The sequence below is a fragment of the Xylocopa sonorina genome, chromosome 1 (assembly GCF_050948175.1).
Source record: "Xylocopa sonorina isolate GNS202 chromosome 1, iyXylSono1_principal, whole genome shotgun sequence".
NCBI lineage: Eukaryota > Metazoa > Arthropoda > Insecta > Hymenoptera > Apidae > Xylocopa > Xylocopa sonorina.
The window spans coordinates 2,174,727-2,201,287 of NC_135193.1; the positions used below are offsets into that span (position 1 = coordinate 2,174,727).

General features: G+C 46.6%; 2 protein-coding genes across 60 annotated transcripts in view; one reads left to right on the plus strand and one right to left on the minus strand.

Annotated features, from left to right (window-relative positions):
* LOC143425135 (longitudinals lacking protein, isoforms A/B/D/L) overlaps positions 1–2,397 on the minus strand; it is a 133,832-nt gene extending 131,435 nt beyond the window's left edge. For all 50 annotated transcript variants that reach the window (XM_076898028.1, XM_076897780.1, XM_076897918.1 and 47 more), the window contains exon 1: positions 2,240–2,397. The gene's annotated coding sequence lies outside the window, so the exon portion shown is untranslated. The remainder of the gene's footprint in view (positions 1–2,239) is intronic.
* Positions 1,456–26,561, plus strand: Psq (pipsqueak). 10 transcript variants are annotated; one of them, XM_076897585.1, is made up of 9 exons: positions 1,456–1,669; positions 12,808–12,952; positions 13,161–13,325; positions 23,383–23,643; positions 23,780–23,960; positions 24,228–24,383; positions 24,905–25,243; positions 25,364–25,814; positions 26,106–26,561. In XM_076897585.1, the coding sequence occupies exons 2-9, from the start codon at positions 12,815–12,817 to the stop codon at positions 26,311–26,313; spliced, it is 1,899 nt and encodes a 632-aa protein (XP_076753700.1). In that variant the 5' UTR covers positions 1,456–1,669; positions 12,808–12,814; the 3' UTR covers positions 26,314–26,561. The 10 variants fall into 10 exon arrangements, with proteins under 10 accessions (XP_076753700.1, XP_076753696.1, XP_076753709.1 ...); XM_076897581.1 differs by lacking the exon at positions 1,456–1,669 and adding an exon at positions 2,950–3,522; XM_076897594.1 differs by lacking the exon at positions 1,456–1,669 and adding an exon at positions 2,950–3,517.

The following is a 26,561-nucleotide window of genomic DNA, read 5'->3' on the forward strand; positions in this document are numbered from 1 at the left end:
AGGGGCGTCTGCTGTGTGTTCCACTACCCCAACGCGACGAACTTAAAATTCGAAAAAATTTGATATGGTCGTTTTACGGGTATCGACTAAACGAAATTTCCTGAAACTTTTAATTTCGCAAGTTACATAAACGAAACTGAAGGTAATTGTACAACGTGCATATATATATACACACATATATACATATACACATACACGCGCGCGCGCATATATATATGCGCATGTATGTGTGCATATATATTGCATACACATATATGCACACGCACATTTATACATGAAAACAAACTCAATATTATTCCCATTAATATAAAATGTTACAGCATCGGCATTAAAATATTCTTCCTACGAAAGACCGTTTATAAGTTTTACATTTAGTGGAATACCAACATATGAGAATCATGTGAAATCGTGAAGCGTACATTATGACATAGTATAAAAGCGCAATTTACGTCACGCTGTGGTTTCCTTCGCTGACGCGCAATAAAATCGGAAATCGATTACTCGTTTCACATGCGCAACGCGTGTCTCTAAATCACGGGTAGAGGGGGCAACGACAATGCAAGTATACGCGTGTGAAGATTAATGCGAAATAATGCGGAGAGCATTCACCACTGCTTATGCACGATTGCGTAATCTATTTATATTGTTATCTTACATTGAACGTTACGTCAGATGGCGCCGAGCAACGTGTGCGATACGAAAACAAGTTAGCGACAGATAATTTTTCTAATCGCATCTACCCGTCAGCGAAAAAAACGACGCCTTGCCCTCACAACGTCCACAGAAACTGCGAGAGAAGAAACGTGGATTGCAATATGGCGGTCCGCGAGGTCGTGCCCGGACAAAATGGCGATAGAAGAAAAGCTCGGAAGGAAAAATATGACCTAAAATTTATGTTAAACAGAGTGCTGACTATTAAAATTTCCCGCTAAAGCATCGTCTGGACGAGAGTACAAAAATCGCAAACATTTGCTTCATCGGGAAACTTTGCTTGAACGTTAAGCAGAAACGATATTTCTCATAAGTGTGCAGAAGGATCCGCCCGCGCCATGTCACATTAACTTAAGATTTTTCAGAACAATCTTTACGATCTTTAGCGAAATGAACAATTTTTCAGATAACTAACTACTTGTTATAACACTCACCTAATATGGGGTATAAAACAATCTAATATCACAGCAACGGGATAGGTGAAAAGTGAAAAACTGCGTATGCGTTCGAACTCGGCGTGCGCCACGAGCGCTGCCCTTTTCAACAATGGCGTACCGCAACGCCTGCTAGTTTGCCTGTAACGCCGACCGTCAGAGAGCGCAGGCTTCCCCGGAAGAGGGTATACGGCAGAGAAGAAAAACGAAAGAAACTAATGAGCATGCGCTCTGCCCCCAAAACCAGTGTATGTGTGTTGTCTATATATTATATACATACAGAATATATCCCGCTGATTGGAAATTGGAACTAGAGGACGCTAATCGACAACACGCATTTTTCTTGCTCCATTTGACATAGCATACGCATAAATATTATACTCTTAATACAAAATTAACGTTATTATAGGAGACAGTCGTCGCAAAATTAGATTTCAGCTAAATGGATACTGCAATACGTGCTACAATGACAGTAATGTCAAAACTATCTCACGTTAAACGGCATAACACAGATGGAGTAATTTGTAAGCATCATTATCTTAATACATATCTGACAGTATCTACATTACTTAATATAAGACCAATTACAAGTTTGCGTTAGAGTGTTGTGCTCCGAAAAGGGATGAATCAATAAAACGAGATACGGTTGTCTCGTGTTTGAATTAAAACATTGCTTAAACATATGCAACGCGTAATAACTGTTCACATCTCGTATACGTGTACAATTAATTCGAATCAATTATTAATGATAAAGACATACACAGTAGTATGCATGTCATTACCGGTCCTGGACCACAACCTAGCACGCGTACGTAATGGCCGACTTTGCAGACTTGGTCAAGGCAAAATGGCGAAAACTGTCCAAAAATGAACGGAAACTGAAAATAACTGTAGTCTGAACTATAAATAATTCACCTAAATGTTGAAACACATATTTCTTTTACGACATTGATCGATCCCATAAATTCACACTTCGACACGGATCACGCGTCTATAAAGATAAAACCGTATCCTAGCGTCAATCAACTTAGAATTGGAATAAAATTAGCCGGGGCAAGATTAAGATAGAAATCATGAAACGTCTGATTACTCACCTATATTGGCACAATGTAAAATATCACAAGAGGAAAACTTGGAGAAAAACTACACGTCTCGTCCTCAGCGTACACAATCCGATCTCCGCCGCTTCTTTTTACACAATGGCCGACTACTGCTACGCGTTAACGATCGACTATGCGAGCTCTGCGAGGGGATAACCGGGACGCACGGAAACGATGTGATTCTTGTGGGGAGACGCGGCGCAGAAAATGAAAGTTAGCGTTCTGCGCACCAAGATACGAATAGTGGGGTAAAGAGAACGTTCGGTTAACACAGGATCGGCGAAAGATTTTGAGAACCTAACGACTATCTTTTTATATGACCGAAAAATAACAGTTGCAAATAGCGGAAAGATATAGCAAAAACGTGAACCATCTATTCGTGTTTCTCTCATCATGTAACCAATAGATATATAAATAAACAATACGTGGCAAAATTTTACATGGAAGCTAAATATAAACGCACTGGACGATTGAGTAGCGCCTATTGTACCGTGCAATTTGAAGTTTCGCTTGCAATTGTTTTCAATGGTACAACGCACGATACGCGTTGCGGATTGATACAACGTATTGTAGTTGCCAGTCGAACAAATTATTACCTGACGATTTAAAGAAAAGAAGCTGGTAAATTGTAATGAAGGAAGTTGATACAATACTGATTTTTGCCGGTTTAACATTATGGCAATTCGTGGTGGTGGAAGGGGTTGGCGTATGCGTAGTGGGGAGGAAGGCAGATTTCCGTTCAGGGGCGCGTTTACAGCGTAGCGCAGCCGGCGGGAGAGGCGAAAGGCGGCGCGGGAGAAGTGGAAAGCCGGGAAGAGAGAGCCGACGAAGGGAAGAATCGGGGTCCACAACAAAATCGCTTAATCGCTTTGCGCCACCGTCCGCAACGGAACACGGGTCGTCCGCCGCCATCACGGTGCCCCCTAGTGTGCATTTATGTCTCTCTCTTTTTCCGTCTCTCTCTGTGATTCGCTACGCCACTTCGTACCGCGACGTTTTCACGGGCAAATCGAGAGAGTGACAGCTGCCAGTCGTCAACGCGGTACGTGCTTTACGCGACGACTGACAATTATTGTTCGTGTGTCATCTCGTGAACACACGTTTTGTGAAAATTCTCCGTAAATATACACGTCTTTCTGCGCGTAGTCGTATACCCGCCGAGTGTCATAACTATAGCAAAAGTGAGTGTCTTCAACGGAGCTTGGCACGGAGTTGCCAAACATCGGTCAAACTTTAACTCTGGTGGTGATTTAGTTCGTGGGCCAGGTCATGGTAAGGTAAGGTGTAATGACAAATATCTACGAGTCGTAGTACGTGTTCCTTTATTCGGTATTAGATACACATTCGACTATACGATTCTATAGTTATTACATCAAACCGAGTTCAATGTAGACATCGTGGTTATGTATCGAGGAACATATAGTCTCTACGACTTAACTTTTTAATGTTAAACATACAGAATGTTCGGTGCGAAAATCTTGTCGATCTTTCACAGACGACAATCTGAATCGCATTTACGCGTGCTCCCGCGTATTGTTTTGTCTTTCAACCGCTTCGTCTACAGTCCCGTACACAGCTGGTCAGTTGGCGTATGCGTGACAATGATCTACCGCGTTTAACGACCTGTCGCATTCGCAGAGACGAATTAAACGTCCCTCCACGCGCGCCTCGTGGCTTCTCTCCATGAGGATTTGGAACACTTGCCGCGTGCACGTTCGAACCGCTGTCGCCGATTACGGTAGGTCACGTGCACGATAACTGTCCAATAATCAGCGATTACGTATGCGCAGGAAACACTTATTTAATGTTTGCGCTTATTATATAGCTAAGTACAAAGGAAAACATGAGTAGTATCTTGTCTTGGCGCACAATTACTCGAAAAACGTGTACATCGCAAAAGCATTGTGCAAAACTTCATATTAATCGTGTGTTTCTCCTTTTTCTAGTTCTTCCTTTCGTTCCAATATTTCATTTTATCTTTCATGCAAAAGGCAGCTTTGCGATCACTATATAATACCTGTGTAAGTTCGTACCTACATACCTACGTTCATTGATGTTACCGATATATCCATTTCTTGAAAATACTCGTACATGTGTATCATACGTCGAATGTTCATTACTCCGTTATCAATATCATGCACGTTCAACTTGATTCGTGACGAGCGTAAAACGATGAAGACTACAATGAAAATGGTTCCCATCGTTTCAATAATAATTATAGTTTGCAGCAATTCTTAAAAATCGTTTACTAAAAAATTGTAGACTACTCAATCGGTACAGAGGGTTTTTTGCAGGACGTTTCGTTGGTTAGATCAGGTCAAGATACAGTAAAGCTAGAGATAAAAGTAATAGAAAAGCTAGGATGTTGGAGACGGGTCGAGTGGCTGTAGCGCGAAGAGGAAAAAGGAAAAATCGTGAAGGATTACAAATTTGCAAACTGTAATTATACACGACTCCCAAATAAGTATTATTTATTAAATAATTGGTGAAATGATGACTTGAGTCATTAACGGGTGCTATGTGCACCTGAGATTTTCTCCGTAATCGTATGGCAAGCAACGGTTTACCTATACATTGTACTCGCGGTGCCGATGATAAAGAGAAATGCTGCCTAGAAAGCAGGTCTTGACTGAATCTAGGCCACTCTGATGGCGCGTACACATTCTCCACAATTTTACTGTTCGTTCTCTCGGCTTTGCCGCGTTCGTATCCACCGAGAGAGTCGCGCACACATTCCCTTCTCTGCTCTCTCTTCTCTGCCCATCCACTACTCCCATCTTTTCTATCACCTCGCTATCCCTTCCATTCGCTTGTCAATCTCTCTCTCTCTCTCTCTCTCTCTCTCTCTCTCTCTCTCTCTCTTACTCTCTCTCTCTCTCTTTGCCTCTCCCTCTCCCTCTACCTCTTTCACACACAAGTATACGCATACACGTACACAATCGCTCACTCATTCTCTTCCTATTTTTCATAGAATGATTCAAGGATCGAGTTCTAAAGGACGACCGTGACACAATGGGAGATAATGTCAGTTAGTGCATTTAAAAACTTGTTGAGTGTTTAAGTTCGCGTTGAAAAATGTACAACTAAATTGTGAAATTGACTTAAAATTTCGGTGCGTATATACCTGGAGGAGAAAATTTTGTTAAAAAAAGGGAAAAGATTAATAGAGAAATGGAGAGTATATGGACTATATACCCAGTTGGTATTATCTCTAAAAGAAAACTACGATGAGATCGACTATTTTCTCGAGAGCCCCGAGCGGAATCGCGTGTATATGACTGACAGTGGGGCGATCGAGAGCGACCTAGAAAGGTTTCAAAAGACATTTTCCCGTTCACCCACGTATAAAGCTGCCCTCTCGCCGCAAAAGCATAGCATGCCACATAACGTGAAACTTCGTATAGTAATTGAGATGGTAAAAGAGAAAGAAAACGGAGAAGAAGGGGGAGAGAGTGAGAGAGGAGGAGAAAAAGTTGTGAACAAGCGCTAAGGCATAGAGAGCCAGTGTCGGGGACAGAGATAGGTATAGAGGCAGATAAAATAAGAGGTAACGGACGAGAAGAAACACAGAAAAGAAAGAGAATGCGCGTGTATTTGCTTTTCTAGATAGAGTGTATTGCGTACGTGCAGATACGTGCACGTTTGCGTGCAGTTCTGTACGCGGGCGCATAGGAACAACGGAAAGTACGGAGCATAATACGGAGAAAACGCTGGTAAAAGGAAAGAGGCCCCTCTGCCTGCCTTTCCAATCGAATCGAACGCCCCTCTCGCCTTTGTCATTTTCTCTTTGTCCTCGTTTTGGGTTTGCCGTTCTCTTGGAACTCGCTCTCTCTCCTTCCCTCTTTCTACCCCTCCTTCCTCCTCTTTTTCTTTCGTGCCGCTCCTCTGCTCTTTTTCGTTTCTCTATCTCCCACGTTAAGTCTGACTCACACGGAACAACCAAACAACTTGGCCATTCTCTTCTTTCCCTCTGTCGTCCACGTTTCTTTCTCTTTTCCCTTCTCCTTCTCCTTCTCCTGCTGTATACCAACTCCTCCTGCTCCTTTTCGCGTCCCTTCCCCTCTCGGTACGCAGTCGGCCGCGTCGAGAAAGAGAAACCTACGAAAACGAAGAGAAGGGACGAAAGAAGAGAAGGCGGGATAAGAAATTTCTCTTGCCTCGTTCAGCTTTGTCCAGTTCCTCCCTTCGGTCTCTAACTTACCACGTAGCACATTCTACCTACCACCCTCTCTTTTCCTTTCTTCCTACGTTTCGATCTGTCTCTACCCACCTCTTCCTTTTCCTCTCCTCCTCACCTCCTTGCCGTGCCCCCCTTCTTCAGTAACCTTCTTCGTCACCTCCACCTCTACTTCCACCCTGCCCCCACCTCCACTTCCATTTCCTTCACCTCTACAACCTCTCCTCTGCTTGCTCGTTCATCGCCGTTGCCGTCGCCGTCGTCGTCGTCGTCGTCGTCGTCGTCGTCGCCGCTGCCGTTGCCGTTGCCGTTGCCGTCGTCGTCGTCGTCGTCGTCGTCGTCGCCGTCGCCGTTGTCGCTGTCTTCTCCTTTAGCTTCGCCCCCACTTACCCTACTCTCACGAACCGTTCTTTACCGCTGGCAACCCTCTCGCGTTCCGCTCCCCACTCTATGTTCGTCGCTCCTTATCCCGGCTTCGTGCATCCTGCTTCTTTAAAAACTGACAAAAGAAGCGAGAGAGAATGCAAGATAGATGGTAAAAGAATAAAATATAGAATGATGTGTGCCTATGTGAGGTTATACAAATTCTGCTTGAAAGTTTCCGTTAAAAAATCCGTAGCTAACGTTACACGATGGTAAGTGTTATTGAAATGTTAAATGCATCAAGAGTGTAGAAGGGTTGGTCGGTCGATATTTCTGTGTAGGCGTAAACTAAGCCAGTTACCTATTACTCCGTCGGCGACATGTGCAACTAGTTTAAAATGGCGGAATGTTGGAAAAACTTCTTAACAGTTAAATTACTGGTCTACGTTCGATTTTTTCTTAACGTACTTGCACTTTACATCTTTATATCGTGGACAGAGAAGAAACAATTACGGAGTTTCTCGTTTCATTTGGAAACAACTTAAACATTCGCTGCACACGCATCCAAAGAATATCGTGTCCCTCGATCATTAATCGCGTTTAAAGATCGTTCGTACAGTCGATTCCGCGCGTCGTCTGACTCACTTGCGTTCTCTCCTTTCTTCTCCCTTATTCTTTTCTCGCTCTCATGTTTTCGCTCTCTTCTGCTCCCGTCATTCATTATGTCCCTCTCCATTGCTGTCTGAAAAAAGCAGTTTTGCCTCTTCTCCTTCTCTTTCTCTCGCCAACCTTTTCGCTGCTGCTCTTACTCTTTCTCTTTCTCCCCTTGGACTCTCACTCGCTCGTGTTCCCCTTATCTCCGGAGTTTCTCATTGTCTGAAAGGGCCATCTGTCCCCCGGCTTTTTCATCCTCCGCTTTCATCCCTCCGCTGTACACGAGCACACAAAGAGACTCTCTTATCCGCTGTTCGCTACCCTCTCTTCACCCTTCCTCCAGTTCCCTTCTTCTTCGTTGCTTCCGTCCAGCCGACTACTCCTGCGTATCTTCATTGCTCCTTTCTCTTTCCCCCGAAACTTTACTAGATTCCTGCGCCGACTACGCAAAAGCCACCCGTAGCCGTCTAGAAGCAGAGCGAGAGAAAGAGAATGAAAGATAGAGAGAAAGAGAGAGGGAGAGAGAGAGAGGAGGAGGCCCCAGCGAAACGTGAACCACCATCGTAGAGAAAATCGTACAGCGAGAAAAATATTTTTTGTTCACGATACGAATGATTCCTCGATAGACGTGGAATCAAATGAACGGTAAAAACATTGCGCGCCCTCGTAGCTAGGGTGAAAAGATCCCTCTGGGCAAGCCACGTGCGACCTTGGACAAGTCCACGTCACCCTCTTACGTTGCACCCTTCGAAGGGACGCAACCCCGATCGCTTGGAACTTGGGGGTGGTTACCAACCCTCGTTTATCCTTGTTCCATAAGAATAGAGCTAAAAAGAGTAGTTGTATGTACTGTACGTGTGTACGGGTTGCGCGCAAGCTACGCTCGAAACGCGGGCTGACAACAAAATTTCGTCGAAACGGAACGCAACGCGCTGCCACTCGCGCAATTATTTATCTTATTATTAAACAAGTTTTTCTTTTTCTACGAACGATAACTATTTTGCGATCGAGACTAACAGATCCAACAAGCACTGACGCGTAGGGCATTTTTTCCCTTTCTCCTTTCTTTGCACGTCTCCACGTGCCGATTTCCCCGGTCTCGCTCGGATCCAGTGAAATTGCCGTTTCCGAGTTCACCGTCTCCTCCCTCCATATTTTCCCTTCGAAAACAGCGTCAGAGGGTAATGGCGGGAGGCACAGGCGATAGGAAGAACGAAGTCAACACTATATACGATTACGCGCGCAAGTGGTAGGGTGACGGGGAACAGGTGAGAGGCTGAGAGAGCCTGGTTCTCTCGGAAAGGTGAACGGAAAGAAACGAAGAAACGAAGGGCATTCGGAATGCGGTACTGTTATGCCTTACGGTACAGACAGGACGGAAATTAGGACTGCTCCGACTCGTTGACCACTACTCGTTATTCTCTTCATTCGCGGCTCGATTCTCTCTCTCTCTCTCTCTCTCTTCTTCTTCCCCCCCCCTCCCGCCCCCTTCCTTCCTCTCCACTCTTATGCTTTTCCTTTTCCCTCGCTTCCGTTTGTTCTATTCCTGTAAATGCGATCCCAAGGAATGATTGCATGTCATTTTCATCGTACGTATACCTTGTGTGTGGTGTTATCCTATCGATTTTCCTCGATTACGCAATACTACAGAATACACCGGTACATGGTATATCGGTGGAACGGGTAGAGGACAAGTTGGTAGGCGCCTTCGAAGATACGTTCACGATAAAGATAGATCGAGCATCGCTATTGCTACCAGGAAACATTGAGGAGCGAACGATCTCGCGATACCAGTACCGGTCGATAATAATGATCGTGGAGTCTATGAAATGTATCATGAGATCAGAGCTGAAATCCGTTCGGTAGAGCGCTGAGACAGTGACGCTGGTAACAAGGAAGAATTGGTTAGGAAATTACGATATGCCAACAGATAGAGAGAGAAAAAGAGAGGGAGAAGGTGGAAGGAAAAGGCGGTGGATCGTAGAGTCCGCCAGTGGTGACGCAAATTTGATTAGTGGAGCATTTTATCGGCCGCGCCTTTCCTACGGAGCAAGAGAAACGAGAGGTTGGAAGCGGAGCTAAGGAAACTGTTCTGGAAGATTTCAGAACGTTCCCTCTAGAAACGGGGTTCTGGCTGGCAGGCTATATATGTAGGAGAGAAGAGGAGCCGTTTCCGCTTACGTTTTCCCGGAGAAAGAGCTGGTTGGTCGTCTCGAGGACGACGGTGCGACGAAAGGAAAAAGTCCGAGAAGAGCCGAAGAAGAACGTCGATAACGTTGGAAAAACGTAAAACGCGCGCCGACCAGGAGGAAAAGGAAACGCCGCGTGTAGTATAGGGAGAGGAAAAGAGGAGAAAGAGAGAGGGTAGCAACTTCCCATCGAGCGAGTGAACCAACTGTATACTGGCGCGATGAAGAGAGAGAGAGAGAGAGAGAGAGAGAGAGAGAGAGAGGGGGGGGCGAGAGCGAGTGAGCGGGCAGAGAAGGGTACGATGGGAGAGGAAGTGGATAGGATAGGAGAGTAGTGGAGAGGAGAGGAGCGAAAGGGAGAAGGGTGGCGGAGAGACCGTGGAAGAAAAGGGGCCACGAGAAAATAGCGTCTTCGCCTCGCGGGGAGGGAACGAGTAAATGGAGGCAACGCGCGGAGAAAGAGGGAACGAGAGACGTGGAGGGTCGAGAAAGAAACGATGAAACGACCGAGGGACAAGGAGGGCGAGAGGAAAGAAGAGAACGAGATGGAACGTGAACGTTACGGGGGTAGAAGAAGAGGGGAGCGTGCGCTCGTCTACTCCACGAATGGCAGAGAGACAGACACGGGGAAAAAGAAAGAGGATGGGATCCGAGGGAGGCGAGGTGAAATTGGACACAAAAAGCTCGAAGAAAAATTGAGATGAATCGTGGAAGGGAAGATGGGAGGGAGGATTCTCTGAAAGGGAGAGACCAACGCAGTGTCCTTCTCCGAGGCCGCGAAAGAAAGCGCGAACGCGCGAGGGATGAGCGAGTCCATCCTCGCTACGGTATATTTATCGATAATTTTAATAATCATTCGGAAAGATCCGATTGTCCGCTCTTTTTGCCACCACGTTTCTACTCGCGATCGCGTGTGCCACTAACGGACTGTTGCTGCGTTCGTTGCTGTTGCTGTTACATACTGCCGCTGAATACACGTCGAACGTGTAAGTGAATGCTGTTATACACCTTTGTGGTCTACCTTTACGTCTGTCTTCTCCCCGCTCCGCTCTTCTCCAAACCTGTACCTCTGCCGTGTATCTTTCCGCGAATGACGCGCGTTCCCGTTTACCATATCGTTTACCACCCCGAGTAACTTACAATTAGCTTCCGTTTACCCTCGTCGAGTTTTTCACGCTCAACAGTTTTCCGTCTTGCGTCCACTTTAAACGCGAACGAATTCAAACTTGTCGTAGACAACATTTGCCGTCATCGCGGCTAGTGTTCGAGCAGTTTGTTCGGCAACGCCGATTCGTTCGCGATCGGGGAAAGTAACAGGAATACCGATCTCGTTAAAGCGTTCACCATTTATACGGCCGCAACGAACTACGTGTGACGTGCTCATTCGAGATGGGAGATGGGAGATGGGGACATACACACGAAAGATATCGATCGCCGAGAAAGCGTATCGATCCGTTCGATCGGCGGCCATTACCATCGATAACCCCTCTATCTATCGTCCCACCCTTTACCTTAAAACGTTGAAGCATCGGCAAACGATCCGATGTCTTTCGACGGCACGCTTTCCGGACTGCGCGCGGTCTTACTACGCTTCTTTGAGTCGCGTTACGTCCGGTTTTCTCTTAATTCGCTCAACCGATTTAATATCGCAATCCTTTCTGCCGTTCCTTGCGCTATACCTCGATTCGTTCAAAGTGTTACCGAGATCGTACTTTCGAACGAAAATGTCTGGAGAGCAAGAGGGACTAACGAAGAAACTCGATCGCGAGGCGAGTGTGCCGATTACGGTCAGCGTTCGTTCGTTATCATCGATTATCAGTTCGTTTTGAAGCGATACGCGCCGGTTAACCCAATTTCTAGATACCGATTGCGCCTATTCGCGATGCTCGTTTCAAAACGTGTACGTACGAAACGTAAAAAAACGGCTAGAAGCGTAGGCGCGTGAAAACGTAAACCATTTAACGATGAGTTGAATGGAAATATACAGCCAGGTATACCTAGATGCGCCAGGTGCGGTTAACTTGTTGCAGCGCTCTTTCTCTTTACCTGCGAGCTTCGTGAAAATATGCACGGGCGACCGTTCACCAGCGGCATCAACTACCAACTAAAGGACACGAACGAAGGCTCGCCATCGAAGAGCAACGGCGATCCGAATCGGGTTAGGGTGAACGATGCGTGCGGAGGCGATGCGAAGCCGATGCGCAAATAGTCGGGAGCAATGAAAAGGGACGCGAAACGAATGGAGAGCTTAAAGTTTTCACGTTATCGGCGCACGTCTAAGCAACTGATAAAAGTCCGTGTTCCTACGGATAGATAACGCGGAATGGCCCGTATAAAGAGTCACATAGATAGAGACAGATAAAGCACGGTCCACGGAACAGGTGAATGTTACGAGACAGACCAACGCCCGACCTTCTTCGTCGGCACTTTGCACTGTGTCGCGTATTCGTGTCAATACGTATCGCTGGTTTTTTTCGGATTATCCACGGCCGTCTTCCCGGTTTTTCTCATCCACGTTCGTTCCTTCTATCCCCGTGTCGTCAAACAAACGTACGTTGCTCGCACGGACCGTTATCACGAGCTCGCGACGAGGCTTCGTAACGCTCGCCGTTCGTCGCTCGTCGCTTGTCCTGTTGTTTCCCTGGTCGACGTTGGTCAAACCGCGAAAGTGTTTCTCAGTTTCGTTTCACCGCGAGGATCGAGACCGGTTGTGTACACACTGTTCGCCACCACTACCAACAGTTCGCCTCTTCCCTTTTCCATCGGCCTTTATTTTCCTCGGCTCGCATCCACCTCCGTCCGTTTCGAGCACGACTCGGTTCGTTCGTGGCAGCAGCCTTCGACCCCTCGATCTTTTACCGATCCCCAGCTGCCTTTCTTACCTTCCTCTCCCTTCTTTATTTACACCCTCGCAAAATACGATACCGTACGATAAATTTTTGTAGCCGTGCCGGAAAAGAAAACGAATATTTCATGGATACGGATAGTTATTGGGGCGTGCACTACAGGTACTGTTTCGGTTTTTACGGATCGAACTGAAATAAGGTAGAAAGGGCATCGTATATCGCTGGCAAAAGGATGCTACCACTCATTCAAAAAAATAACGGCCGTTTGATAAGCGTTACGATCGAACCGGAAAAACATCGAATAATCGTGTTTCCCTGGTGTTTCTGTTGCAGCGGCGGCATGGCCGGGCAGCACTACTGCCTGCGCTGGAACAACTACCAATCAAATATGACATCCGTTTTCCATCAGCTCCTCCAGACCGAGGCTTTCGTGGACGTCACCCTGGCATGCAACGAAGCCTCCTTAAAAGCGCACAAGGTAAGCTAAGATCAGCTAAGGCGTCGAACCATATTGCATCGACTAAATTCGCCGATTCGTTTAATTCTTCTTCGACATCGACCGCACAGTTCGCTGATACACGCTCGTTTTCCGTTTCATCGTCTCGGCATCTTGGTCGATGCGCCGATCTTCCTCTCTACCTTGCCACGTTATTGATCGTTCGATACAGCTCCTTCTGTTTGCGCAGGTGGTATTGTCAGCGTGCAGTTCCTACTTTCAGAAGCTTCTACTTTCGAATCCTTGCAAACATCCAACGATCATTATGCCCCAGGATGTGTGCTTCAATGATCTCAAATTCATCATAGAATTCGTCTACAGAGGAGAGATCGACGTGTCGCAGGCAGAGCTTCAGGTAAAGACAACAAACTGATAGAACAAATTTTTAAGAAAAACTGTGGAAACCTGACAGTGCGACAGGTCGCGTGTATCGCGTATAGCGCTTGTTACTTTTCCTTCCTCCTATTCTCCTTCTTTTGCTTTATCCCCTTTTTTCCATCTTATGAAAGGATCGTCCCTTTTCAAAGCTTTAAACGAAGACTCGCGTAAAATGCTAGCAATATTTTGCATCGGTGGAACGTGAGCGTAATAATAACGCGATCGCATTACGGATTCTTCTATCATCGTCCATAATGCTCGCCTCGATAATGGAAACGACAGGATGATTGAAACTTTCTCTTTTCCCTGCCTCGTTATTTCGTATTGCCGGTGAAGGTACACGATCCTTGCAAATGTTTTATCGGCGGAGAAACAACCTATCCTCAACTTGGCATTGGTGCCAATCTATGTCAAACTCTGCATATCCGTCAGAAGTTAACATGTTTCCTCTTCCACCGTGTCAAATTCTGTACAGATTCGCCAGTACAGGTGTCCAACTTACCGACCGGGACTCGGTTTTTCTCCCTTTCTTTTCTCACGTGCTTTCTCTTCTCATCATCTCCCAGTTTGTACCGATTGTGGGTATCACAGATTCTCTAGACATTGTAGATGGCGTAATTACATGTTCTCACTAGCAACCACGAGTCTCGGGTTTGGTTACGAAAGAAATGTGTTGCACGTTCGAAAGGTGCATAGATATCAATTTCTGTTATCTACCCACGATACTAACTTTACATCTAAATGCTTCGTTTCGTTGATAAATCTGCAAAACATTTTTTTCATGAAACTATAATTGGATAACTTAAAGTTGAACGATCGATATTTTTATCCAGAAAGTACTCATGAGAAAATAGCTTTTACACCATGGTTCATATTTAGATTTTTATTATGTTCACAAATTGTAACTTATGAGTAACTCTATAGGGTTGCGGATTACGTGTCTGGAAAAAGTGCAAGCAAGATTGAAAACGTGTGATAGTTTCAAAAGTTATATTGTCGCGCCTTAAAAATTATTTATTATTCAACTTTCAGTAAAGGAATGATTCACATCATTCGTCATCGCGTTAAACCTACCTTTTACAACTTTTACGCGAAGCAACACATCGAAAAGAACGTGATAGCCTGTAAGCGATGCTTTGAGTTTCGCTGTTTTGCCATTCTTTTTTATTTCCCTTTTAGTCCGCTTCGCGAAGCAAAACGTGTTGGCACGCAACGATGCTCACGCCCGTGATTGGTGCTGTTCGTTCGGTTTTCTATCTTATTGTCGGACATAAAGTTCGGTGTTGTTCGAAAATAAATTTTTAAGACGATCTATAATTAAACATTTTTTGTTCGCAACGATTCTTGACGCGTTATCCCTTTCCGCTCGCGATTTTGATTCTTTTTACTCCCAGGGTGTTTTCGTTCTGAATATAATTACATACATACGTTAAACATTTATCAAAAGTACATAAGCTGTCACGTAATCTGTCAAATATCTAATGGTTACCAGCGATTTATATAAAGGATGTTCGTACACGATCAACAATATTGTCAATATTGGTCAGCATTATCGATCTTGTACACAATCAATATCGAATGACACTAGCAGCAAATATTGAAGTAGATTGGCAATGTTTACCAAAGACACATGGTAGGCCGAAGTGTTTAAAAAGAATTTCTGCTGACGTCGCGTTAATTTCAAAGGGAGCTGAACAGATCCACACGAAGGAACTCTTTATCGGTTCATTTTCGCTGAAAATCTTATAATATGGTTCGACGCGTGGCTCTTTGACTCGCTGTCCTTGACATACGAATTAAGACGACGACGGACAAGGGAGAAGCATGTCGTTCACGTGCATCAAACTGAATGCATTTATGCTGTTCGCGCAGGCATACGTTAGATCGCAGATCGATTTACAATTAGATTCTGCATGAATGAACCGTCCGAGACTCGATACGCTGGTTACAAAAATAAAAGCGTTCCAATTGCCAGGTCTCGATTTTCGAATGTGATTCGAGCCAAGAAACAGATGAATCAAAATGTGGTAGAAGTAAGGGGACGGTGGTACGGTTGGTTATACGAAGGGCGAGTACACTATAGTATTGTCTATTGGCCTCGCTCTCGATCGGTATCTCCTTTTTTCGCATATATAATTGACAAGAAATAACGTAGCTGTTCTATGGCGAGATGAAAAAAGAAAACGTTCCAAACAATTATCTTTTGTTCCACCCGTCATCTATAACATAACTTGCGATTTAACGCGATTCAGTCGACGCTGCTTGTATAAAGGTTCAAAAAGGAAAGTATAAACAGGTGCTTGCGGAAAGAAATATACGGCAAAAAATAAACGGACGGTCCTATTCCACTTACGTGCCAGTAATCCTATATGCATACATTCGTCTGTATACGAATGACATATACTATTTTCTACGCTAAAAACGAATCGATACGAGTGAATGTCCGGAGACAGTTTGTTTACACATTTTAACCGGGACTGTAATCGATAAAATTTAATATTGACGTGTTCCAACATCCGTAACGATTCGCAGATATTAAACGGCAAATTAAAAATAACGTTCCATAGTATCTTTAGATCAGGAGAGAAATCAAGGCATCTGATAATCGTAAATGGATGATAGACTTAATGGTTTGTCGCATATTTATGCAAAACAGATTGATGCCTGAATATTAATGAGTGTAACTGTACGAATCTAAAGAACTGACATAGAACACGGTCACTGGACGGAAGGAATGAAGAAAAATGATCCGTCAGACATCGCGGTTATGGCTAATAATTTTCTCCTGTTTTGGAGCGGAGCGCAAGGGATGTGCTCCGAAATAAGTAGCGTAGTGTAGGTCGTATTGTAAAACAACAGTCGTGATCCTGCTTCCATTATTTCCTCTAATAGATGCAAACTGTAGAGGGAAAATAAGAGAAGAAAAGTGTCGCAAAGAAAGGAGGTGGCGAAGAATCGGGAAAGAGGGAAGAGGACTAACGGCAAAGTTGAACGGGACGGAACAAGGGAGTTCGCGCTTCTTCCGTCGATCGTAGACACGCGGTTTCTGCAGTGGCGTGCATGCGTGCTCACAGTCTCATATTACTCGTTTGTATGCGTATGCGTAGAAACGACTGGAGCCGCAGATTCCCTTTGTCCGCGCAAGCAGTGCAATTCGCGACTCGTGCCCTCCTCTTTCTCTCTCAACCACTCGCCCCGGTCCCCGTTATGTTATCCTTCTTCTGCCCTCCTCATTCCCTCTCTCTCTCCATCTATCCATCTATTTCGTTCCCTTTCGGTTTTCCCAGTCTTTCTCTGTGGTGTTCGTTTTCTCAGAAACGTCTCCTTCTCCCGAGAATGCAGCTTATTGCCGTGAATGCAACTCGTCGACCCGAAACAAATCAAATTGATTCGAACGATATGTACGAAAAACCAATTCAACTTTCCTTCCAAACTTGTTTCTCTTCTGATTCTTTGCTTTGCAGAAACCTATATCAGAAAACTATATCATTTAAATCAAACAATGGATACTGTCCTATTCGCGATTGACTGAAAATATTAATTCGTTTATAGTTCATTCGTCGTACATGAAAACCAGGGTCCTAACTTTAGGCGTACATCACTGCGACGATCATTTATCTCTCTCTCTCTCTCTCTCTCTCTCTCTCTCTCGACGGCATGTATGCACGCATATATATGTATACAGGGAATATACGGTCTCGAGCGGCGCGTTCACGCGAGTGCATAACGTTAGCTTTGTTGCGCCGATGGTAAGGCCCGCGTTATATCCCTTTCCGTTCTCTCTCAAATCTTGTGCATCTGTCTTGGTCAGGCTATGGCCAAACGCGTTTCAGCTCTCTGTCTTCTGCGTTCAGTCTCGTTCGTTTCCGCGCCGAACGTATTTCTGTTCTCGTTCGGTCAGGAGAAGTCTTGCTCGCTCCCACGGGAACTGCTCGCCGATGTTCATTGCTCCACTGTCAGAGGCGTGCGGTCGTCTCTCTTTCTCTCTCTCTTCCTTTCTCTCAAATTCTCTCTTTCCGCCTCATACACACCGCAGGCTTGCCTCTCCACTGATCCCCGTTCCCACCCGCGTGCCCGATCCTCTCTGTCACCCCTCCACCAAACGGACTCCTGTCGGCCCACTTCCCCTCACCGCGCCGCTCTACGCCGTGCCGCGCCGCGCCGCGCCGCGCCACGCCGTGCGCCGCTTTCCACCAACCATTCTACCACCCGCCGGTTTTTAACCCCTTTCCCCGCTCTCAGAGGGACTGGTCAGGTGCGCTGGCTCGCTCGCTCGCTCCACGCGTACGCTCAATCGCTCTCTGTCCACCGTCGAGTACGTATCCCCCGCGAGTCTCTTCCTCGTTGTACGCGCTCGAGCGCGGCCTGAATCCGTCCTTGTTCGTCGCGTCGCGTCGGCGAATTTCGCGGCGTCCTCTACCACCGCCGACGCCGCTGCCGCCGACGCCGCTGCCTCCGCCGCCGCTGCCGCCGCCGCCACCACCACCTCCTCCTCCTCCTGTCGTTCCTCCTCTTCCTCCTCGGTTCTGGCTCTGGCTCTGGCTCTACCGCTGCCGCTGCCTCTGCCTCTGCTTCTGGCCTCTACCTCCTCCCGCTCTTCGCCGCGTCCTCTTCATCTCCTCGCTCCTCCGAATGCCGTGCGCCCTCAGCACGGAACGCCGAATGCCATTTCACTTTCGTTGGGCTTCGCCGCGTAGGAGATCGGGCCCTGCCAGGAATTATCCTCTCGTTCTACGTGGTCGTAACCTCCTCGTACACGGTTTCGTCTGGCTTTTTCACGACGTCGACTCTACTAACGCTGATACCACCTCGTTTTCTCGTCGTGACTTCTGCACCTCCTCTTCTTCTTCTTTTTCTTCCCTTTCTTTTTCTCCTCCCTCTCCTCTTTTCTCTTCCTTTATCTTCTTCTCCTTCGCTTCTTCCTTTTCCTCCTGCTTCATTGCCCCTTTCTTTTACTCCTTGTCCTCCTCCTCCTCCTCCTCCTTCTCCTCCTCCTACTCCTCCTCCTCCTCCTCCCCCTCTTCCTCCACCTCCTTATCCACTTCCTCTTCTTCCCTCTCCTACTTCTTACCGTTTTCTTCTTCTTTCTCTACTTATCTATCGCTTTTCTTTCCTTACTGCTTCTTCTTCTTCCTTTCTTGCCCTTGGTGCTATTTCTTTTTTTCGCTCTGGTACCACTCGCTCGATTGTTCTCGTCTCTCTTTCCCCTCTTTCTTCCGGCACCACTGTTTCTTTTCGCCCTTCATTCCTCTCGTCCTTCCCTTGCACGTCTCTACTCTTTCAACGAGGGATCGTTCAGCCACGGAATATCGGAACCAGGTGAGTGATAAACGATACAACTTCCTTCGCACCAGGATGGAAGAATGTCTTGGCAGGCGTGTCGCGTCGCGTCGTGTCGTGTAATGTCGCGTCGCGTTATTGCTGCTTGCCATGGAATGGGCATTGCTACGTTGTACTTCTCACAACAGACACAGAGGGAGGAAGCAGACAAGGGAGAGGGGAAAAAGGAGGAAGAGAGCAGAAGAAAACGAGAGAGAAAGAGGGAGAGAGAAAGTGCGAGAGAGAAAGAAAGAGAGAGAGAGAGAGAGCGAGAGAGAGAAAAGGAAGCGAAAGTTTTACGTGGATACACGACAACGTATTACCATCCGCCGAATCTTGGACGATTGTATTGTGCACGCGAACGAACACCATCCTGTTTCAAGATATTTTGGTATACTAGAATATTTCAAGCGGAATTCTTTTGCATCTACTGAATCGAAATATCGTCAGCTAAATTTATGCGGTAGTGAATTATCGTGTGAGACACGAATACCAAGAGACGTCGTCGTGATCACGTGTTCTAGTGTCTTTCTCTCTTCATGAATGAAGCAGGGAAACACAACGATTCGGCGCAAAGTGTTTATCAAGCATAAAAAGCGAGTGAAAAGTTACGCATCGTGAAAGCGATATGCCGCGCGTAATCACCAATCCCCGATAACTTGATCGAAATACACTGTTTGGCCTGGTTAGTTGGCTAAAATTCAAGTACACGCGTTCGTGCGAAGAAAAAAGTTCACGAATTTCGAAGCAGTGGAACGTGAAATTTGTGCCGAAATCAATGAATACCAGTCAACTTTACGAACCGTGCACGAATTTTCGTGGCATAAAAGTGGATACGTGACCTGTGCGTTGCAAAATCAATTCGTTCGATTCCGGTGAACGGATCGTGCGATCGCAAGTGAAGTATAAGTATAAAACAAAGGATTACAACGTGAAGGATTGCGTGCCCATCGTTCTATGCCTCCATACGTGCATGTAATATATGTACATACGTATATACGTATGCAAGAAACCCGTAGAGTGTCTACAAAACTGCGCCATCCGCATTATCAGACTTCTTCTACTTCACATTCGTAAACATTCGACAAGCACGTCTTATCTTACCCCCTTAAATCTTGCCGCTAGATACTCGCGAACTGACGCATGCCGCCTGTTAATCTGAGATTTGAATTCGCGAATCGCAAATAAACGTGTAGGGGGCATGTGCGATTCATCGGAGGTACAGTTAAACGAAGCCCCTGGTATTGGAAAAAGGAAAAATAAGAGACGGAAACGATCGAAAAGTGTGTAAGAAGTTTGGTGAATGAAACGCGTTAAGGTAAATTTGCAAGAAATCCTGAAACTTGAACTGAAACCGGCGTGAATTTCGGAGTCCGACATTGTGTTGCTATTCGTTCGAGGAGCACGTGGTGGCCAGAGTCGTACGTCCCATTCAGAAAGGAGGTTATGTAGCGTGGATAAGAAGAGAGGAAGGTTATGCTCGTGACGCCCGTTACATTATCAATTCCGTTATGACGCCGTATTCGTAATAGCGGAGACGACCCTACGACCATCTTCGGGGAATCCCTCGTACATTCTCCACTCCGCTTTTCTTCTCTCGTTTCTCTTTTTCACACGGTTTCCCCTCTGCCTCGGTCTTTCGACTCTTCTTTCAACGATGAGTCTCTTCGTACAGGTATGGTTGTGTAAACCGTCTACCGTCTACCGTCTACCGTCTACCGTCTACCATATACCGTCTGTTGATACGCCGTCTCGCATAGACCAATCCCCTAGCCACCCCTTCGCGTCCTTCCTGGTCTCGTGAAACGTTTCCTCGGTCGATCTTTTTGCGGATTTACACCTGTTGGACTTCCCTTCTTGTCGCTCCCTTACTTCTGTCTACGAAAGGACTTAGGTCCGCGTGTTACTACCTTACCGTTCAAATCTTTAGGCAATGCGTCGTTACCACTTTCGCTTTGTTCTCGTGTTTTATGTTCTATTTAAAAAATGGTAAAGGAGAGTATTTTCATTTCTCTGCTGACTCGAAATGAATCCTCGACACCGCTACGTTCTACTCCGTTTCGTTTCGTTTCGTTTCGTTTTGATGGGTTTTTGAAACGAACGATCGCCGAATACGTTACATTAAAACTAATCAGATCTCTCGTCGCCGCCCAGATCTTTCGTCCTGCATTCCTCAACGCAAGGGGTAATCTCGAAACGTGCCGGTCAACAACTATCGTCACTGTTTGTTTCAGGAACGTTCGACGGGGAAGTCTCGCGGGCGTTTTTGGCCAAACGAAACGCACACGAAACGGAAGGTAGCGGAGGTGGAATTTTTTTCTCTAGTCTCCCGTCAATTAGTCTGGGATAATTGGTCGGGCGATGCCCTTGAACCCTAAGTATTGATTGGTGAGGTTGGATTCTGCTGGTGGCTTTCCCTCTTGCCTCCGAACCGATGGCACCACCCCTATGCATCCACCGCCGAACCAACCAACTACCCACCCACTCCCTAACCCCTGCACCGGCACCCGTGGTACCCACACTACTCAACGCCCAGCGTCCGTGGTTCTCCAAGTGCCATCGCCGCCACCGCCTCCGACTCTGTCGCCGTCACTGCTGTCGTTTGTTTGAAGCATCGCGCCTTTTCAAACGCTTTCTTCTCCCCTTCTTTATACGTTTCATTGAATCGTGAAAAATTGCGACCGTTCGAGTAAAGAAGTTATCTATCCTAAGGACGTTGTCAACGCACTATTTCAGTATCGGTGTTCTTCTAATTGGCTAACGCGTGTATATTGTTTTGGTCGAAATCATGTCCGGATCGTTACCGGGACAAATATATATATGTACGTCCAGTAGGAAAGTTCAACACCCTCCATTCGATACGCACGATGAAACGGCGTGGCTTCTCGAGTTTTATGATTTGCAGACATTTCGACAAAGTTAATACGTGTCTTCGCTCCAAAGTAGGGGATGGGGTAAAGTACGAAGATAGAAAAGGGAAAGAAAAAAGGCTAGGGACGCGATGTATGTGCGTGTGTAGGGGCGAAGAGACAGAGAGAGAGAGAGAGAGAGAGGGGGGGGGGAGACGTTATACAGGACGAAAGACAGGATGTGTACGTGGAAACGGTTGGAAGTCATATCGGTGCCGGTGCCGTCGCGAGTGCTGGGCGAGGATCGGAGGTTGGGGTGGTCGATACGGCCCTGGGGCCGCGACAGCCGCGTCGGAGGCCTCCCCATTCTTCCTGCGGGCGTTTTTGCCTCTGCTCTACCCCTCTCTCTCTCTCTCTCTCTCTCTCTCTCTCTCTCTCTCTCTCTCTCTCAAATGCTTACTCAATCGCTGGTTCACTCGCAATCTCTCTCTTTCTCTCTCTTCCTCTCTCTCTCTCTCTCTCTCTCTCTCTCTCTCTCTCTCTCTCTCTCTCTCTCTAGTTCCCTCTCTTTTCCCTTCATTTTTCCTATCTTTTACTCTATCGTTACAACTCTCTCTCTTTCTCTTTCTCTTTTAACCATAGCGCTGTGAACTTAGTCCTATCCACTGCCACCCAGTTTTCCACCCACGCTCCACGTTTCCAGCCGCCACCAACACCCCCGGCGCAACCTGCCTAAACCCCCACCTGAACCGTCGCTTCCATCGTCTAACTCTTCCTCTGCTTTCTCATCCCCCTCCCAGCCGCGTCGTTACCGCCGCCACCGCCGCCGCCGCCGCCACTGCCGCCGCCGCCGCTCTCATACTCCCTGTCCCCTTGCCGACCCCGCCTAATCGCACCACCCCTGCCTTGATTAAAGAACAGAGAGCCTCAACTTCAACGTGGACGGTTTCGTTCGGTTCGTTCGCTTCTTTCCTTTCGTTTCGTTCATTCTTCATTTTGTTTATATCATTCCCATAGGTTTATCGGTTCGCAATTCAGATCCGATATCTTAACTCACGTGAACCTCGGTACAAGGGCCACGTGTTCGTCTCTTCTTTTCCTGCACGTTCTCCGTCGCTGTCGTACTTGTAGACGCTACGTAACTGTTATACGTAATTGCTCGTCCATCTAATCGATTCTTGGTCTCGTTCCTGTACCATTTGATTCTTCGACTCCGTCTCCATCTGGGCTGTTCATTCCCGTCTCGCTTTCTCCTTTTGTCCCCCTTTGCATTGCCGTTTCTCTCAGCCAGCTATCTAGTTTCCCTTACGCATCGTTTTCAAGGTTAAGATCAGAGAATAGCGGTGGGGAGAATCTCGTAGCCGCGAGGAGGACGTCGCGCTGTTCGATACGGGTCGACGTACTGTGCCGGTGAATCGTCGCACGCCGAAACTGGATCGCGAAAACTGATTTTAGACCGAGCCACCATGAGACGTGCGCTGCAATATGAAACCGTATCCGTTGAAGCGACCCGTGAAGTTGACGAGCTTTTACTTCAGCTATGCAATCGCTGTTCAACTAAAACAACCCCTTTCTTCATTCTACCTTCTCGAAATGATTTATCGAAATTGGCTATTTATTTCTTATTACGTCCCCAACTTAATCGATCTGATCGAATCCCGCTGCACTCACCAGCTTTCCACCGATACGTGGTGGATCGCGAGACTGCTTTGATAATCGTTTAGGTGAATATCCAGCTACGTTCCGATCGTTCTCTCAGATCGATCGATTGCGATCGTTTACCAGATAACAGCACCTATGATGTTGCAATTCTAATTAATCACTACGATACGTGTGAGACTTGAGAATATTCCCTTTATGTTTCAGTCATTGTTAAAAACAGCCGATCAGCTGAAGATCAAAGGGCTCTGCGAAGTGCCGGAAACCAAAGATGGCCCACCCTCGGTAAGCCTGAGTTCACCGCCGAGAGAACCCGGCACTGCGAGGATAAATTGCACGAAGGTAAAGAGGCATCCACGGTACAAGAGACCCAGAACCACGTTCGAGCCTCGTGCTACGGATTCGAGACACTACGACCGATACAAAGAAGAAGAATCGAACGAGAATTATAATCGGGAGAACAAAGAGGTAAGTCTGCGTAGCGTGATGTCGATGAACGAACGAGAAGCGTCGCGGGAAAACCTTAAAAACGCGACGGTTGTCTCGAAAACGACGACTTGGTCCCGTCACGGTCGTCGCTAAATTCGTACCGGATATTTCGCAGAACCATAGAGACTGGCAAGCCGAAGATGAGGAGTGTACAGAGGCAACCACGGGAGCAGTAGTCTTGGAAACTTGCCAGCGCAGCAGTATCGGTAGCATTATCAGCAACAACAACAACAACAACAATAATAACACTAGCGGTAATAGCAACGGTAACAGTACGAACAACAATAATAACAACGGTAAGTAACCATCCAAGATACAGGCCCCACACCTGAATCCTTTCGCATCCATGTATGTAGGCATATATAAGTGAAACCGTGTCCGATAAACCACTAGTGGTTCATTTTTCCATCGGTACTGTTCCATGTCATTATAGCATTTGCACCGTCTGTTCTCAACGATTAAATGGAGATACCATGCTAAATTTGTGGCGGATTTTTGGTGTGGGGCAACTTACAGTCTTAAGAGAACGCACGGAACAGATAGTTTTCACTTTAAGTAAAAAGGTGACATGTTTTGTCATACAGGTCTCGGTCACTACGGTCATCATCCGGATCCCGGAGAAGTTGATCTACCTCCAGAGACACAACCTACACCACCTAGCGCAACGTTGGTCGGTACTACCATTACCCATTTGAGGGATCCAGATCATCACGCCACAGGTGGAAATCATTCCATGAATATGTATACACGTAGAATTTAGTTGAGCCTACTTCGGCCTGTAGAATTATAAATGAAAGTTTTTATTAACCGTCACCGAACACCAACATGTGCACGGGACTTTGTATGATTATTACATTATAATTACAGTTGTCCTTACCGTATCGATATTATCGTTTGACTGCGTATATATAAAGCTCGGCGTGAATCGGAAGGGGGAGTAAAACCGTAGCTGGTCATTAGACAGGGAGGGAATCAAAATAATTGGTCTAATCAGGCTTAACTAGTTACGATTAGATTTGCGTTGCTCGGTTCGTAACGGCAACAACCCACGCAAGCTTGTTTAGTCCGTGTGTCCAACTTTGCCTTCGATGGCGCTCTTTTTGACGACGCGACAATGACATGGTTCAGGTATCAGACGTTCTTTTTTCATTGTTTCGCCGCAATGTCTTTACTCGATTTCAACACTTTCCGTATCGAAGAACGGGCCTGCTATAACTGTGTTTTGCGTTCCCTTTCGCAGAGATACAAAATTGCGACAGTGTAAAGATCAAATTCGAAACGTTACACACGATGGATTCGTCGGACACGATCGATATCGATAGCCATATGTCGGATCGGGCGAGCGTTAGTTCGAAGAATGCGGCCGACAGTGACAACATGATGATGATCACGCCGGAATTGCTTGGATTAATGCCTTCTGGGAGTTCGGTTCACTCGGATTCCGGCGAAAATAATTCAAGAAGCCACACCGGACAGTCCAGTTCTCACCATCATGGCTCGAAATCGTGGACACAAGAGGATATGGACGCCGCATTGGAAGCGTTGCGGAATCACGATATGAGCCTTACGAAAGCATCTGGTAATTCATAAGCTATTACATCCTATCTTCTTACTAGTGGTTAGCCTGCTAACCACCAAGCAAGTCCTTCGCTATTTTACAATTTAATCCTATTTAAGCGGTGTCTCGCGATCGTTTTAGCAACGTTCGGTATTCCGTCCACGACGTTATGGCAAAGAGCGCATCGGCTCGGCATCGACACGCCGAAAAAGGACGGGCCCACCAAATCGTGGAGCGACGAGAGTTTAAATAACGCGCTCGAAGCGTTACGGACTGGAACAATATCGGCGAACAAAGCGTCGAAAGCGTTCGGTATACCATCGAGCACCCTGTATAAAATTGCGAGGAGGGAAGGCATCAGGCTCGCCGCCCCTTTCAACGCGAGTCCCACCACTTGGTCACCAGCCGATCTGGATCGCGCCCTCGAAGCGATCCGTTCCGGGCAAACGTCTGTGCAAAGGGCCTCCACCGAATTCGGTATACCGACCGGAACGTTATACGGTCGATGTAAACGAGAAGGAATCGAATTAAGCAGAAGTAATCCAACACCGTGGAGCGAAGATGCAATGACCGAAGCTCTCGAAGCTGTCAGGTAAATTACACCACTTCTCTTGTCTCTATATTCCCTCTCCCCCGTTCCATACTGTACAAATAGAAGAGAACGAATCGGCTGATCGGATTTGCCTAGACCAGAATTCGTCTTCAGAACTATCGGGAACCGATTACTAATTACGCGCTTGCGATTCGGTACAGTCACGTATATGATAACCGCCGCGAATTGTCGCATCATATCACTTTGTGCCTATCCTTAGAGATAGGAGTACCATTACGATTAGAGGGAACACGAGAAAACGTATGGTTTGTTCGTTCGCGATTTTTCCAGATTAGGCCACATGAGCATCAATCAAGCGGCTATCCATTATAACTTACCGTACTCTTCTCTGTACGGCCGTTTCAAGAGAGGCAAATACGAAGAGCCAGCTGTCGGCGACCTATCACAAGACGGCACCAGTCCTCATTTCCATCCAAGTCCAACACAGAATCATTCGTCCGCCGTCGTACCGGATCAAATGCCGTACCAGGGCAGCTGAAACTTGCCCCTTTACTAGATTGGTTTTAATTAATTTCGAATATTCGGATTTCTCGCTGTAATTTTACAATCCCGTTCATCGTTTCGTTCATTGAACGAGAGTAAACAGCCCGAAGACGACAAAAGCCACCGACCAAAAACCTGTTACGCGGGGAACGATTGACGGCGAATTCTTCCCGACAATTTACAGCCGGAAGCAGGGACTTGTGGCGTCGCGAAGCGACACAGTGACAACGGACGAAGGGCTTG